This window comes from Sander vitreus, chromosome 9 (assembly GCF_031162955.1).
Source record: "Sander vitreus isolate 19-12246 chromosome 9, sanVit1, whole genome shotgun sequence".
Lineage (NCBI taxonomy): Eukaryota > Metazoa > Chordata > Actinopteri > Perciformes > Percidae > Sander > Sander vitreus.
Genome location: NC_135863.1, coordinates 24,974,442 through 24,991,704, shown reverse-complemented (window position 1 = coordinate 24,991,704; position 17,263 = coordinate 24,974,442). Strand labels below are relative to the sequence as shown.

Here is a 17,263-nt window from a genome sequence, read left to right as displayed (position 1 = left end):
AACCGGCACCGTCAGACACCGCCTACCAAGAGCCTGGGTCTGGCCGAGGTTTCTTCCTAAAAGGGAGTTTTTCCTCGCCACTGTCGCACTGTCGCACTATGCTTGCTCTTGGGGGAATTCCTAGAATTGTTGGGACTTTATAAATTATAGAGTGTGGTGTAGACCAGTGGTTCCCAACCTTTTTTCCTTGGCGCCCCCCCTACTCATGTCTAAGAAAAGCTGAGCCCCCCACCCGAAATCGAAGTTGAGGTAACTCTCAAGCTTACTTACTTTCTTTTTTGATACAGAGCAGTTATCAGCACTTTTACGTTTCTCCGCCATGTTTCATTCATAAAATAGTAATGCCGTGGCAGCAGGAAAAATGAGGATTATAGCAGCTAGGAGCTGACCTGATGACAGCAAGGGTCACAGGTTAAGAGGTCCCTGAGGTTTGGCCTACTAAGTAGTCTGCCTACAATTTTAAGCGAGAACAAAAATATATAGTTTTTATACAGACTTTTGTATACATTATATATTCTAGTGTATTATCATAATTTGTTTAACGTGTGAAAATATGTATATTTTTTTACCTCAACCTCAAACCAGATAAAGACTTGCGCACCCCCTGTGATCTTTGCCGCCCCTCTGAGGGGTGCCCGGACCCCAGGTTGGGAACCACTGGTCTAGACCTACTCTATCTGTAAAGTGTCTCGAGATAACGCTTGTTATGATTTGATACTATAAATAAAATTGAATTGAATTGATTCTTGTTAAATGAAGTGTCTCCTTTGCCTCGCCTGATCTTATGTAATTCTGCATTCAAAAAGGTTTTTTTTTACAATATCAGTCTGGCCCTTTTATTAAATTATTGGTCAAGTTATTACATTGTTGGGTTTTATTATATTTCCGATCAGGTTAAGTGCAAGTTTTATTAAAATTGTATTTATTTATATGATATATTAATATTTCATTACATTTTCAGGGGATTATTACGTTATTGGGTGGTACAAGACTCCAATTCAATCTGGTCAAATACTGTGCACAGTAACAGTCAGAGATTTCAGAGTGGAGCAGGCTGCCAACATTTTTTCTCATGGAAAAATAACCAATGTATCTAAAATGTGTTTTTCCTCTCTACTGGCTTATATTTATTATATTGGACATAATGTGTGCACTAGCTGCATATTGGAGACAAATAAGAAATGAGCAGTGACACTGCCCTGTGTGGAGAACCTGCTGAAATATTGATCAAATGTTCTGGCGAATGTCAGAAAACGCAGTCTTTTTGAGCCTTTTTAAATAATTTATTGCTGTGTTTAATGACTGTATATGTGACAATACTATACTGCTGTATGTGAAAGTGACACTGCATTCATAGCAATATAGTGATAGGTTGAGTACTTTCAATGTCATGAAAAAATATTTACAAGGGTGTGCTTCCCTGACACCGTCATCTTGCCACCGTGGGTCAGAACAGCTTTATCAGCGGTAACCAGCGTATGAGCATCGCTCTCCTGTGCAGACGGTGCCTTGCCAGTGCGACATGAACACGAAGGGAGGTTTCAGCCAGATGTCCATTACCTTCTGCTTTCTTTGTGTTCTGCTCCTTAGATCTCTGCAGGGTAAATCGAGACAGCTAGCTAGACTATATGACGAATCTGAGTTTTCTGTTGCACGACTAAAACAACCTTTGAATGTACACATGTTCCACTCAAACAAGTTCCATCCTGAGGCTATTTTGCAGAGGCACCGTAGCTCCGTCTGGTGCTTAGCGCTGCCCAAGACCATTGTGATTGGTTTAAAGAAATGCCAATAAACCAGAGCATGTTTTTCTCCCATCCTAGAATGCTGTGTGGACTCGCCAGACCCTCCTCCGCAGCACTGTGGGGAAGGTCTGACAATGCAAGACTACAAAAGGAGTGACTCACGTGCACTAACAAGCACACATGGCCCACCCAGCTACTAAAACAAAGAACAGAGAAGCTCGGATTACAACACAAAGAGGGAGGATGACTTAATTTGCTTAGGACGTCATTAATCCACTATGTTTTTACATAGCAAATAGTTGTTTGCTGCTATAATAATATCATGAATGTCACATTTAGCCCATTTAAGGATTGTTGAACTTTAAAGCTTTTCAGATGTGAGGTTTTGTTGTTTTGTAATTCTTTCTTTTCTATATCATTACAAAAGGAATGAGATTTTTGGATTGTTGATCCGACAGAATTGACAAAAGAAAGTGCTTACATTTGTGGTTCTGCAACATTTACATGGAAAAATTCTATTTGACTTCTGTGAATGTATTTTTTGTGTATTAGAAGACATATTAAGCGTGTAAACAGTTCAAAAAAATATTTTAAGCTCAGATATAAAGATATGCTATACTAACCAGCCCAAAAATGGAACTAAAGTAACTTCATCTGGTATCCTGCACCAGAAATATGTAACTCTGCCACTCAGCACAATACAATAATGGGCCTGGAAAATGACATTCACAGGTTCATTCCCTTTTAAAAGCTTATTCTTTCCTTGACACAATACAGTCCAATGTCATTAAGCATGACTTATGTTTCCTGTTCCTCCTCCATCTCTTCTCTTTTAAAGGGGAGGTCAGTGTTTCCTGTGCCGAGGTCCAGCACCTGCAAGTTGGACAGGTGTGCTAAAGAGCTCTCGTCCACAGAGTCCACAGACAGGCGGTTAAACCTGAAAAAGGAAAAAAAAGAAGCAGGCGTGATGTGTTTAACCTCACTTGACAGTTGATGAAAATAGGAATTTGTTATGAAACTATCCAATCACGAATGTTCTGTGGTTCGTATCCTGTCATCTACTAGGCTTGACCTCTGTGAGTTGATTCTGAAGGCAGTAACGAGCTTGGAGATAAAAGTAACACGAAGCAGGGTTCAGTTCACAATGTTTAAAAGGTTTAATGAGAAACACAAGGATATATACATTTTCTAACAATCGCTCCAGTCACTTAAATTATGTTAGAGTAGAAAGATAAAAAAGAGGCTCCATAGGAAAGCAGGATTGGTTAAAGGTTCATGCAGATACATTTCCATAAGCAAACTGTTTATGATACAAATATAAAATACCAATTAAAACAGACAAGAGAGGCTTTGTTCAGAGTTTTCGCAGATTGGAATGTAGTCACAACAGCATGTAATGACCTTTCAGAGGCTAAAAGCAAAAATCCTGTCGAGCAAAAGATCAAGACTACAGTCAGGTCCATAAATATTGGGACATCGACACAATTCTAATCTTTTTGGCTCTATACACCACCACAATGGAGTTGAAATGAAACGAACAATATGTGCTTTAACTGCAGACTTTTAGCTTTAATTTGAGGGTATTTACATCCAAATCAGGTGAACGGTGTAGGAATTACAACAGTTTGTATATGTGCCTCCCACTTTTTAAGGGACCAAAAGTAATGGGACAGATTAACAATCATAAATCAAACTTTCACTTTTTAATACTTGGTTGCAAATCCTTTGCAATCAATTACAGCCTGAAGTCTGGAACGCATAGACATCCCCAGACGCTGGGTTTCAACCCTGGTGATGCTCTGCCAGGCCTCTACTGCAACTGTCTTCAGTTCCTGCTTGTTCTTGGGGCATTTTCCCTTCAGTTTTGTCTTCAGCAAGTGAAATGCATACTCAATCGGATTCAGGTCAGGTGATTGACTTGGCCATTGCATAACATTCCACTTCTTTCCCTTAAAAAACTCTTTGGTTGCTTTCGCAGTATGCTTCAGGTCATTGTCCATCTGCACTGTGAAGCGCCGTCCAATGAGTTCTGAAGCATTTGGCTGAATATGAGCAGATAATATTGCCCGAAACACTTCAGAATTCATCCTGCTGCTTTTTGTCAGCAGTCACATCATCAATAAATACAAGAGAACCAGTTCCATTGGCAGCCATACATGCCCACGCCATGACACTACCACCACCATACTTCACTGATGAGGTGGTATGCTTTGGATCATGAGCAGTTCCTTTCCTTCTCCATACTCTTCTCTTCCCATCACTCTGGTACAAGTTGATCTTTGTCTCATCTGTCCATAGGATGTTGGTCCAGAAATGTGAAGGCTTTTTTAGATGTTGTTTGGCAAACTCTAATCTGGCCTTCCTGTTTTTGAGGCTCACCAATGGTTTACATCTTGTAGTGAACCCTCTGTATTCACTCTGGTGAAGTCTTCTCTTGATTGTTGACTTTGACACACATACACCTACCTCCTGGAGAGTGTTCTTGATCTGGCCAACTGTTGTGAAGGGTGTTTTCTTCACCAGGGAAAGTATTCTTCGGTCATCCACCACAGTTGTTTTCCGTGGTCTTCCGGGTCTTTTGGTGTTGCTGAGCTCACCGGTGCGTTCTTTCTTTTTTAAGAATGTTTTCTTAAATTTGTTTTCTTGATTTGGCCACACCTATTGTTTTTGCTATCTCTCTGATGGGTTTGTTTAGATTTTTCAGCCTAATGATGGCTTGCTTCACTGATAGTGACAGCTCTTTGGATCTCATATTGAGAGTTGACAGCAACAGATTCCAAATGCAAATAGCACACTTGAAATAAACTCTGGACCTTTTATCTGCTCCTTGTAAATGGGATAATGAGGGAATAACACACACCTGGCCATGGAACAGCTGAGCAGCCAATTGTCCCATTACTTTTGGTCCCTTAGAAAGTGGGAGGCACATATACAAACTGTTGTAATTCCTACACCGTTCACCTGATTTGGATGTAAATACCCTCAAATTAAAGCTGAAAGTGTGCAGTTAAAGCACATCTTGTTCGTTTCATTTCAACTCCATTGTGGTGGTGTATAGAGCCAAAAAGATTAGAATTGTGTCGATGTCCCAATATTTATGGACCTGACTGTATCTCTCCACCGTTACATATTCCATATCTAGGGGGAACTCTTTAAGACACCTGTGAGGAGACAGTGCTGCCACTAAACGAAAATGGTTTAACCTCTGTGTTCCAAAATGCATATAGAGCTGGTCACTCTACTGGCACCGCTATGTTACAAATGTCTGATAGCTGGCTTGCATTAATTGACAGGTCGATGCTTGTGGGTACAGTTATGCTAGATTTCAGTGCTGCGTTTGATGTGATTGATCATGATCTCTTAATTGGTAAACTTATTTGTTATGGTTTTAAACACAGCTATTTTGTGGTTAAAGGACAATTCCAGCGCAAAACAAACCTAGGCATTATTAACAGATGTGTACCCACATTGCTCTCTGGGACATGTTTTCATGCTAATCGAATGTGTTTGTAGCTTGAAAGACGCTGATTAGCTTACAACGCTAGTATTCGGGGCACAGGGAAAGTAAAAACAAATCACTATTTATACCACTAAAAAAGGCTCAAAATATCACCAAACTTCAACAGTAGCATAATGAGGGTCCCTAAATGTTAACCGAAGCATTGAGAACATTATAAGTGTACAGACAGTATATTGAACGAAGAGCTGCGGGAGCTCCGTGAAAGGGCTACGAGAGAGAGAGAGAGCTACCGGTAGTCAATGCCGCAACACAGCCTCGTACTTCAGGAAACTGGTAGTGTACCTGTGGACATTGTGAAGCTATGGCCACCGAACAGGAGTGTCTGTGTTGCACGGAGTGGGACCTGTTGCGTCGCGACACCCAAGAGACACAGTGTTTTGTACAGTCTGGAGATTTCCCCTCTCTGATAAACAGGGCTGTACTTGAAACTTTTTTCCATGTCCCGAAAATAAATTGGGGACGGCGACCCAGACCGGAGGGACCAGATGGACAGTTATCCACTGAGTAAGTACACTAGACGTTATGCAGAGTGCGATTATTTCAGATATATTGAGCAAATTGCTTTTGCTTTTTAGTTTGCATCGCCAGCTGTAAGTCATGACTGCTTTTTAAGACGCCGGCGGCATGTAAACATGAACGCGAGTGTCTTTATAATGTATCTTTTCAATGAACTGTCTTTACACTTACAGTTCTCAATGCTTCGGTTAACATTTAGGGACCCTCATTATGCTACCGTTGAAGTATGGTGATATTTTGAGCCTTTTTAGTGGTATAAATAGCGATTTGTTTTTACTTTCCCTGTGCCCCCACACTAGCGTCTTTCAAGCTAAAAACACATTTGATTAACATGAAAACATGTTCCAGAGAGCGACAGAGTGGGTACACATCTGTTAATAACCCATAGGTTCGTTTTGCGCCGGAATTGTCCTTTAAGAAGTTACCTGTCCGGTAGATCACAGAGAGTATATTACAATGGCACTTTTTCAAACAGCAAGGCGTTAGACTGTGGTGTTCCACAGGGGAGTTGCCTTGGGCCTCTTCTTTTTGCAATTTTTACCAATGATCTGGCACTTGCAATTGGGCAGGCAAGTTTGATAACGTATGCTGAAAATTCTACCCTCCATTATGTCGCATCCACATGCTCTGAGCTTAATCACGTTCTATCTAGCAAGCTCAACATCGTACTCGATCATTGACCTTTGGCCTAGGGTGCTCTGGTACCAAGTACACTTATGAGCATCCCTATGTTCGAACATGGTGTTCGTTATAGACAATCCATGACTAGCACAGAAGTCCAACAACAAACAACCACTCTGGTTTAGATCATGGAGGTCGTTCCTCCCAATCATGCCTCTCCATGTGTCTCCATCATTGCCCACGTGCGCGTTGAAGTCCCCCCAGCAGAACTGTGGAGTCCCCCCACTGGAGCCCCATGCAGGACTCCACTCAAGGTCTTCAAGAAGGCCGAATACTCCAAACTCTTGTTTGGTGCATATGCACAAACAACAGTAAAAGCAGTAGCCTCTGTAAATCAATCGTGGATTTCTCTCTTGGGAGAAAAAACGTGCTCCTTGGGGGAAAAAAGTTACCATGAAGCCCTGTTCATGCTAATTAAACAACTGGACCTTGGGGTCAAGTGTTGTCGTATCCGGCCCATGTCCCAGATGTGAAAGCCCCTTACTGGACTACTGAATATAATAATATTCCATTATATTTTGTATTTTTATATTGTTACCTCATCCATCCATCTTCGTCCGCTTATCCGGTATCGGGTCGCGGGGGGTAGCAGCTCCAGCAGGCAACCCTAAACTTCCCTTTCCCAAGCCACACTAACCAGCACTAGGGGGATCCCGTGGCGTTCCCAGGCCAGGTTGGAGATATAATGCCTCCACCTAGTCCTGGGTCTTCCCCGAGGCCTCCTCCCAGCTGGGACGTGCCTGGAACACCTCCCTAGGGAGGCACCCAGGGGGCATCCTTACCAGATGCCCGAACCACCTCAACTGGCTCCTTTCGACGCGAAGGAGCAGCGGCTCTACTCCGAGCTCCTCACAGATGACTGAGCTTCTCACCCTATCTCTAAGGGAGACGCCAGCCACCCTCCTGAGGAAACCCATTTCGGCCGCTTGTACCCAGGATCTTGTTCTTTCGGTCATGACCCAGCCTTCATAACCATAGGTGAGGGTAGGAACGAAAACTGATTGATAGCTTTGCCTTCTGGCTCAGCTCTCTTTTCGTTACAACGGTGCAATAAATTGAATGTAATACCGCACCCGCAGCGCCGATTCTCCGACCAATCTCCCGCTCCATTGTTCCCTCACCCTCGAACCCCAAGGTACTTGAACTCCTTCACTTGGGGTAAGGATTCATTCTCTACCTGAAGAAGGCACTCCATCAGTTTCCTGCTGAGAACCATGGCCTCCGATTTAGAGGTGCTGATCCTCATCCCAGCCGCTTCACACTCGGCTGTGAACCAATCCAGTGAGTGCTGAAGGTCACAGGCCGATGATGCCATCAGGACCACATCATCTGCAAAAAGCAGCGATGAGATCCCCAGCCCACCGAACTGCAACCCCTCTCCACCCCGACTACGCCTCGATATCCTGTCCATAAATACTACAAACAGGATTGGTGACAAGCGCAGCCCTGGCGGAGGCCAACTCTCACCTGAAACAAGTCTGACTTACTGCCGAGAACCCGGACACAGCTCTCGCTTTGGTCGTACAGAGATTGGATGGCCCTGAGACGGGACCCCTCACCCCCATACTCCCGCAGCACCTCCCACAGTATCTCCCGGGGGACCCGGTCATACGCCTTCTCCAGATCCACAAAACACATGTAGACCGGTTGGGCATACTCCCAGGCTCCCTCCAGGATTCTTATGAGAGTAAAGATCTGGTCCGTTCTTCGACGACCAGGGACGGAATCCGCATTGTTCCTCTTCAACCTGAGGTTTGACTATCCACCGAACCTTCCTTTCCAGCACGTTGGAGTAGACTTTACCGGGAGGCTGAGAAGTGTGATACCCCTGTAATTGGCACACATCCTCTGGTCCCCCCTTTTTTTGAAAAGGGGAACCACCACCCCGGTCTGCCACTCCTTAGGCACCGCCCCAGACTTCCACGCAGTGTTGAAGAGGCGTGTCAACCAAGCCAACCCCTCCACACCCTCCAGAGCAATTGGATAAAAACAAACACACTTGTGCTTGTGGCGCAGTGGATATGACACATGCCTGTGGTGTGGGAGATCTGGGGTCAATTCCCACTGCAATACATCAATCAATGTGTCCCTGAGCAAGACACTCAACCCATAGTTGCTCCAGGGGTGTGCGGCCTCTGACATATATAGCAATTGTAAGTCGCTTTGGATAAAATGACATGTAATGTAATGTTAATGCATCAAAAACAGTCTGCATGATATTTGGCTCTAAACATAAATTAGCACATGGGCCTAAACAGAATCTTGAAGTTGCAGATCAATCTATAAAACAAGTAAATAAAGTTAAGCTTCTAGGACTGAGGCTTGATGGTGCATTGTCGTGGTCCGATCACATTGACTATATGGTTTCTAAGATGGGCAGAGCAGTTGCCACCACAAGGAAATGCTCACCATTTCTACCCTGTTTTTTGCTAAGGCAAATAGTTTGCTCTTTTGTTCTCTGCCACTTGGATTATTGCTCAGTAATCTAGTCATCTGCTTCAAAAAACGTTTTTAGAAAACTTCAAGTAGCACAAAACAATGCAGTTAGACTTGTTCTGATGTGCAATTCTAAGTCCAATGTTGTTAAAATGCATGAACGTCTTAAATGGTTGAGTGTTGAAAAAAGACTATTAGCCAATGTGCTTACTTTATTCAAAGTCAGACACCATCATTTATTTTTGATAACATAACTTACAGTTTAGATATCCACACTTATTTAACAAGATGGGGGGGGCAGATGATTCCACCATTACCAAAATCCAATAACCTGAAAAAAACTTTTATTTACAGTTCTCTGTGGAATCATATCCCATCGTTTTATCACAGGAAAGGTACATTTTAAAAAGAAAGTTAAATCTTACCTTCACTTAAATTATTTATCATGAGGTTTCTTATTGTGTGGTTGAAAATATTTGATTTTCTTCTTTGTCTATGTGAGCTACCTTAATGTTAGCCATGTAATATACTGTAATATATAACTTGCTTTCAAAATATTTCTCTATTTGCTTGGTTTGTTTTTGTTTATATTTATTATTCATGTATTTTTATTTTTTTGAGTCTTTTTTGTTATTTAGTTCTGTAAGCAGATACATGTATTTAGTTGTAGTTAGTAGTAGTTAGTATTTATTTTATTTTCTTTTATTTCTTTTCTGTATATGTCATGAAATGTTTTAATATTGAGATACTGATTAAATGTTGTTTTGGACCCCAGGAAGACTAGCTAGTCGTCTAGGCATCAGCTAATGGGGATCCTTATAATAAATACAAAAAAATACTCCGGTCAGCCTGCAAAGCGCTCAGCTGACCAGGGAGACAGCAAACCAGTGAAATGAACACATAGCCACCAAGGTTTAGCAATCCATCAATGTGACACCCCCAGCACACACTCACAAAGGAGTGGCTGACTGCCACATTCAGCAAATTAGATTCAATCAATAAATGAAGGTGGACCGAGATGACCACATGACTGCTGTACATATGGCAGCGTGGGAGGCTTGCCACCAATAAGCCCACGAGGTAGCAACCCCAAGGGTTGAGTGCCCCAGTACCCAGGATGGGACAAGCACACCCAAAAATGTATACGCCTGTTCAATAGTGTCAACAACCCAGTGGGACAGCCATGGCTTTGACAAAGGTACGCCCAGATGACCGGAAGCAGAATTAACCACTGGACAGTCTTCCTGAGGGCCCATGTGCGCTTGATGTATTCCGCCAGGGCTCTGACCGGGTAAAACGTGGACCGGAGCCACTCTACAATCCAAGCCTCTTCAGGAGAGGAGAGTGAGTGGAACCCTGATGAAACCGCTCTCAGGAATGCTGGATCGGGATAAAGGATAAACTGGCTCCATCCTGCAAGAACCTGCAGCATTAACTATTTTTGAACAGGCAGGTCATGAAGCTTGCCTACTCTTCAGGCAAAAGGTATGCCAGAGTAACCCAGTGTGAAGGGAGAGCCAATTCAGATCAGGAAGGATGCAGAAGTGCTCCAAGGACCATGGACTAACCCAAAGAGAGACTAAAGGACTGGACTTATGACCACCAGCCTTAGGAAGCCTCTGAGAAACCAGGAAATCAGGGAGCAGTCATGCTCATGCAGTGTGGAAGCACAAACACACACTGCCTAGACCACTGCCAAAAGTCCTTGCAGGGTTGCAACCAACCTAACTGCCTCCAGCTGGGTCAGCAGAAACGACAGGAGGCCATGCTGCTGTCGCAGAGTAGGCAACCACATGGTGAACTTACAGATGTAGCAAGCACCCTCCCAACTGAAAGCCCAAAGCTACACTCAGGGGCCAGGCACCAGCCTGCACCCTGCCAGGAAGGGGCGGAACCTGTTCCCACACAGCAAGACCCTCTGGGGCGGGGGCCCCCAAGTCTCCCTTTGCAAGAGGGGAGGTATAACCTAAAACCACATCATGGGGGGCCAAAGAGGAGCCACTAGATGTAGTCACACACCGTCAGCCTGAATTCTCAGAAGAGGCTGGAGGAGAGTGGAAGAAGGAGAGGCGGAAGGAGGAGAGGTGTAAAGCAGACCCTGAGGCCATAGGTGGCAGCATAGGGCCGCAGGAATCTAACCTGGGCCGCTGCGGCAGGGACTGAGCCTTAGTACCCGGGGTGCCCACTCAACCAGGTGAGCCACCAGGGCACCTTTCTTTACTTTCATGCCAGAGTGTCCCAACCCAGGGGCGGACTGACATTCCTAGGGAGAAGAAGAGTAGACACCGTCTGTCCTCTTGTCTCTAGCTGAAGCGACACCCAAGGGTGGAGCCTCCACTCCCATGGGTGCGGTCTCCCTCACAACACGATGTCTACTGCTGAGTTAGCAGCACGGCATATGCACTGCTATGAGCGAGCAGAAGAGCGGATGTGCCCGCAGCTACAGCCTGGTTGCCAGTTTTCACATTGGCTGCCACCACTGTGTTGTCGATCCTGACAAAGACGATGACCTCTCAGTTCAGGGCAAGATCTGGCGGAGGTGAACAGATCTAGCTCCAGGGCAGAGATATGCTGAGTCACCTAAAGGCTATACTAATGGCCGCTGACCCCGCAGCCTTTGTGGACAGCACCCCAACCTGCCTGGGGCACATCTGTGGAGATCAGCTGGTGGTAAACCACTGGTCGCAGCGTACTTCTTTGCTATGCTTCAAAGTCAGCCACCAGCAGAAGGCTCCGTGCCTCTATGAGACCAACCATAGTCCGGTACACAGGTCTCAAGTAGAGGAGGGTGAGGGGAACTATCTGGATGTCCTCAATCCCATGAGGTGAAGGCAGAGTCACCAGTCCTGAGAATGAAGCTGGAACTGGCAAAGAGCACCACTACTGCGGGTTTCTGAGGTAGATGGCGGCACACCAAACACCTAACGTTATGGATTGCTATCAACATTTTGCGTCCCAGGGGGTGAAGGTACTTGCTTGAGCCCCTTGAGATCCAGAATAGGACTACACCCCCCGCTCGGGGACCAAGAAATAGCCCAGCCTGCAGATCCCCAGACTCTAGCTGTCCGCACCTGTATGGCTGCTCTTAGCCAAGGAGATGGACATCCCTGTCCGCATAACCGCTACAGGATGAGGATCGTCACCAGCTTAATGAAAAGGTGGGAGACCTCGTCACAGGAGATAATTCATCACGCGGCTTATTATGTGGCTTGTTGCGCAGCACAAACTAAGAAGGCTCGACACAACATGAAACTTTGCTCAAAGTATGACCAGGGTCTCTACACCTTAACGAAAGCATTGACAACATTGTTTGTGTACACAGAGTTTACTAAAAAGAAAGGTTTTGAGCACTCACTGTAGCTGTTGTTCTTCTGGCCGCCGTCTATCGAGCCAGTCAAAAATAGTCGAGGGAGGAGAGTAAAGAAGGAAAGCTCCAAAAGCTTAGTTCCATATAAATGCATGGATAATTTGTTGTTTTGTCGTTAGTGAAACGCAATATTGACCTTGTAGTTGAAAAAGGAGCCTCATATAAGAATGACATTTCCTCCTATGGAATCCGTTCATTTGCATTCTGAGATCGCCTATTTTTGACTGGGAAAATGGCAGATAGCGTAAACAACAACTGCTAACGTGAGTTGCTCAAAACCTTTTTTTTTTAGTAAACTCTAGGTACACAAACAATGTTGTCAATGCTTTCATTCATGTGTAGAGCCCCTGGCGATACTTGGAGCAAAGTTTCATGTTGTGTCGAGCCTTCTTAGTGTTTTAAAAATAGCTATTTTGAGGCTAGCATAAAAGTGCCCCTAGCACTCCCATTCAATAGGCCATTTGACCGAAAAACGGAAATACGGTAAATCTTAAAAGTGGCGATTCCGTCCTAAATATGCTTTTAAACGAAAGTTTGACTCGGGTACATTCACAAAAAGACCCTATGTTGCATTTTAGCGAGAGTTACGCTTTAATGTGCAGATATTATGCAGCTTCCTACACGCCAAATGTGCGGGTCACTACGCTGCTTACTGCACGGCTGCACGGCTCCCGTGCACAGCGGCAGTCACCTGCGTCCTCCAAAGAGGCAGGCGTGGCTTAAGCAGAGGTCCCTGCTTACCCCCTTTCACAATAGGTCTCACTGAGTTGAGGAAGAAATAGAGGAAGGAGGGAGCGGCCCACAGGCAACCTGCTCCCTAGGATCTAGACCACTTGTGAGTGGCCGGTGGTGAGACACACAAGGTTTGTGATATGAATGTAAGCAGTGTGACGGATAGCGTTGCACTCACACAACTAGTGGAACCTCATGCCTGTTATCTTAAACAGTGATGGGAGCTATGCTACAGGTTTCTCAACTTCACTTTGTTTCACTTTGCTTTCATGTCGGGAAAATGTAATGTACGGTTTTGCCAACAGCCAGCTTCACCGGACTTATTTTTTCCTGCTGCGCGTGAACTGACTAGGCCAGCAATACGCTCCAGGAAGGAAAGCAGGAAAGTGTCTGTTTCGTCTGTCAGACGACTTTACGCCTGCTCAGCACGAGACCCCACATGGTGCGTCAGTTCACTAGGACGCAAGCAATACGTAAAGGGAGACACACGGGAGGGCAAGCAGCCGCTGCAAACAGACTCCCGGAGACAGTCAAAACTGTTGTCATGTAGGCTACTTTGTTTGCAACATGGTAACAACAATCCATAGAGGCTCCTAGCTTAACAGGTAAACAGATTCACTGTTGCAACCCACACTTTCTGTTTTTCTCTATGAGATTGTCTGCACACACGTAACTATACTCCTCAGGTGGAGATCAAACAGTCAGTGATTCCATGCCAGCACAGGTGCTTTATAGGAAGTCCTCCTTCCACTTAACATGAAAAGCATTCCAGCAAATCTGAATTGGCTCAGGCGAAAGGCTCCAAGCTGTGGGGGGAGTTTGAGGGAAAAAAAGAAAAGAAATGTGGCAACAGTTGATACAGGGCTCTCAAGTGTCACGCATTGAGCGTGACAGTCACTCATTTCGGTCTTTTGTCACGCACTCCCACCACACATTGTATTTCTCACGCGGAAAAACTATTTATAATATATATAATATGCCGCAGCGCCCAAAAAGTCTCTGGCGCGCCGCTCTCACTATGGAACCGGCAGGAATCAAGCGCGTCTCCCCTGGAGTTCTTAGTTGAGCCTGCCACTTATCAGCCAATCAAAAAAAAGAAATGTGCTACACAATAGCCAGTCAGAAAATAGCACTATTGTATCTGGGTAAGATTTTGCGCAATAACCAATGAAAAAAAAGCATAGAGCAGCGTACAGACACTTCCCTAAACGTTCACTCATTCAGAGACCAGAGACCCAAACGGGGCTCTGTGTCTGTCAGAAGGTCTGAGATCTATCGTATCAGCAGAGCAATCACGTAATGCACAAGAGACTATGGTGCAGGTAGATTATTTTCTGAAATATAGTGACTATTATAACTTTATTTTTCTCAAAATATCACGACTCCTCCAAATCTCAGAGAACACAGATATATTTTGAATGTGCACAAAGTTTTGAACATGAGCAGAAATCTTGCTCAAACTTAACAATATTACAATCCAGGGGTTTATTAATAACTTAAAATTAATTAATGTATCATTGAGGTGAATAATTGTCATATGCACATTTGGAGGTTACTTTCTCAACAAAAGATGCAAAAGAGAAGAGTAAATGATGCCTAGGCGACGTGTGTGGTGACTCAGATATAATTAGAAAAGTCGATCTACCGGAGAAGTAATACAGAATGCCTGAGAGCCTTATTGCAAAATATTCCATTATGTTTTTATATTTGGATTATAATCCATGTTTCCCTTTACATGAAGATATTTCCAGCATAAATTGATTCAGAAAAAGGTAGAAATAGGTGCATACAAATTCACCAGAATGGAGGAAATGAAGTGTTTGATGCTCAAAATTTTAATTAATAAGAATAAGAAACACCTCCATTCCCGCGATCCATCCAACCCCCCCCTTGACCCCGGCGGGGGGTAGAATGTCACTCTTGCCTGTCTTCAAAACTTGAGAGCCCTGTTAATATGAACAACTCGGTAAGCACAACAGCCTTGAAGGGCAGGGCTTGTAAACCTGAGCCATAAAGCAGATAGGTTGAGGTCAGACTGACAACCAAACAGAACATTCACATTATACTAAAACTATCAATTGTACGATTGAAAGTAAGTTTTTGGTGTTAATAGTAAGGTTTAATGTTATATCAGGTTTGTACTTACTTGCAATATTACAAAACTGTTAATGAATAGTTTTAAATTTTATTATTAAGTTATTTTATTCACTTTCTTGGCAAGAGATAACAAAATTGATACCACTATCTGTTGATACCACTGTCTGGTAATTATGAAGATACCGACAGCAGCAGGCTATCTTAGGAAGTCAATGCACTTGGCCAAGAAATAGTCTGGCACATAGCCCCCATAAAACCACAAAGTGTCATTTTTACATGTCAGTTTTTGTATGGATTAAACAAACTAGTATGGATTGAACAAACAACGTCACCAGGTCATTTTTCCGGGGCTTTAGCCTCGAATGTTTTGATGGTAGCCCCGAATGTAATTTTAAATGTAGGCAACACAAAGTTCCTGTGACGCTGATAGTACGTGTCCATTGTCAGCGTCATTTCCCCGCGGAGCAGCCGTGGAATGCATTCTGGTAGAGTTGTGGGGACTTTGGAGAGGCTGGCGTCGTTTCGCCTGCTCCTCATTTGCATAAAGTTCAATCCAGCCAACTTTATGCAAATGAGGAGCGGCTGGCTGACAGATTCAGCAACTGCATAGCCTATTTCTCACTTAAAATGTTTTCAGAAACACGTTTCGCTAAACTATTTTCGTAAAATACGAGATCGTATTCCGAACGAGCCGCCATTATGGTTGGTTTAGAAATTCGGGAGCAGCCAGCCCCACGTGACGCGTTCATCCAATCAGCTGCAGCCATCGTCGTTGTAAGAGGGTGTAGACTATTTAGTTTGCTTGTCAGTGGTCACTGAAGAGAAACTGGTGGCAAGCTCACTATCGTGCAATGTTGGGAAGCGGGGCGATCCCATCTCTGAAAACAACGCATATATGGACATGTACCATGACGATTGCAGACTATGGTTCAAGGTCAAACACACGGAACTCTGAAGCAGACCCGTGCGTCGCTTTGTAGCAACTCTCTCGGTAAAAATAGAGATGAGCAGCGCGGCTTCCATGATCTGTGCAGCTTCAGGTAATCGTAATGGACGCGCTCTGCTGTGGACATGCTGTGACAGATGTGTCGCGTTTGTGCTGCATGTATTTCTGCCGTTGTTTTGGTTTTCCACCTCTGATGTGAAGCAGTGTTCTGCTGCTTAAACTTTGTCTCATTCAGAGTCTCAAACAAAGCTCTGTGTCTGTCAGAAGGTCTGAGATCTACCATATCAGCAAAGCAATAACGTAATGCACAGCAGACTATGGTGCATGTGCATTCTTTCCTGAAATTTTTTGACTTTATTTTTGTAATATTATAACTTTATTTTTCTCAAAATATCACAACTCCTCCAAAGCCAGAGAACACAGATGGGATGCGTTATATTTTGAATGTGCAGAATGTTTTGAACATGAGCAGAAATCTTGCTGAAACATATCTGAAATATTACAGTCCAGGGGTTTATTAATGAATCAAAATGAATTAACGTATTATTCATATGAATAAGTCCCACGTGCACATTTAAAGAGGTTACTTCATCAACAAAAGATGCAAAGAGGAGGGAAGAGTAGATCCTGCCTACATGTGTGTTGACTCAGCAGAGATAACATTAAATGAGAAAAGTTCATCTACAGGAGAATAAATATTTGAAAAGAAATACAGAACGCCTGAGAGCCTTACTGCATTATATTCCATTATGTTTTTATATTTTGAATTGTCACCTATGTTTTCCTTTACATCAATAAGATATCTCCAGCATAAATTGATGTAGAAAAAGGTAGAAATAGGTGCATCAAAATTCAGCACAATGCAAGAAGTTAAGTGTTTAATGCTTAAAATGTTCTGGGGGAGGAACCCCAGACCCTGCATCATATGTGGCCCCACAAATCTGCAAACAAAACCTTTGCCCTTGAGTTGCCAGGCCAGCTGTGATTACGCCAAATGTTTGTGCCATCTAACTGACATCTATAAACTGGGCAGCTGAAATGAAACATACACTGGTTATTAACAAGCTGGGTAAGCCAAACACCTTTTTTGTGATCTTCCCTGCGTGCATTACATTTAGTTTGTTTAAATGGGTCTGGGCTAAGCCCGGAATGTCCTTCTAGAAACGCCCCTGTAATGTGTCAAATAGTGAGGTGCTGCTAAGCCAATTTGGTTACTTTTGGAC

At 43.9% G+C, this 17,263-nt stretch overlaps 1 protein-coding gene across 1 annotated transcript in view; it reads right to left on the bottom strand.

Moving 5' to 3' along the window:
• Positions 1–1,269: 1,269 nt before the first annotated feature.
• podn (podocan) overlaps positions 1,270–17,263 on the bottom strand; it is a 58,511-nt gene continuing 42,517 nt past the window's right edge. The window contains exon 11 of the mRNA XM_078259462.1: positions 1,270–2,682. Coding sequence (XP_078115588.1) covers positions 2,544–2,682 — 139 coding nt within the window. The 3' untranslated portion in view covers positions 1,270–2,543. The remainder of the gene's footprint in view (positions 2,683–17,263) is intronic.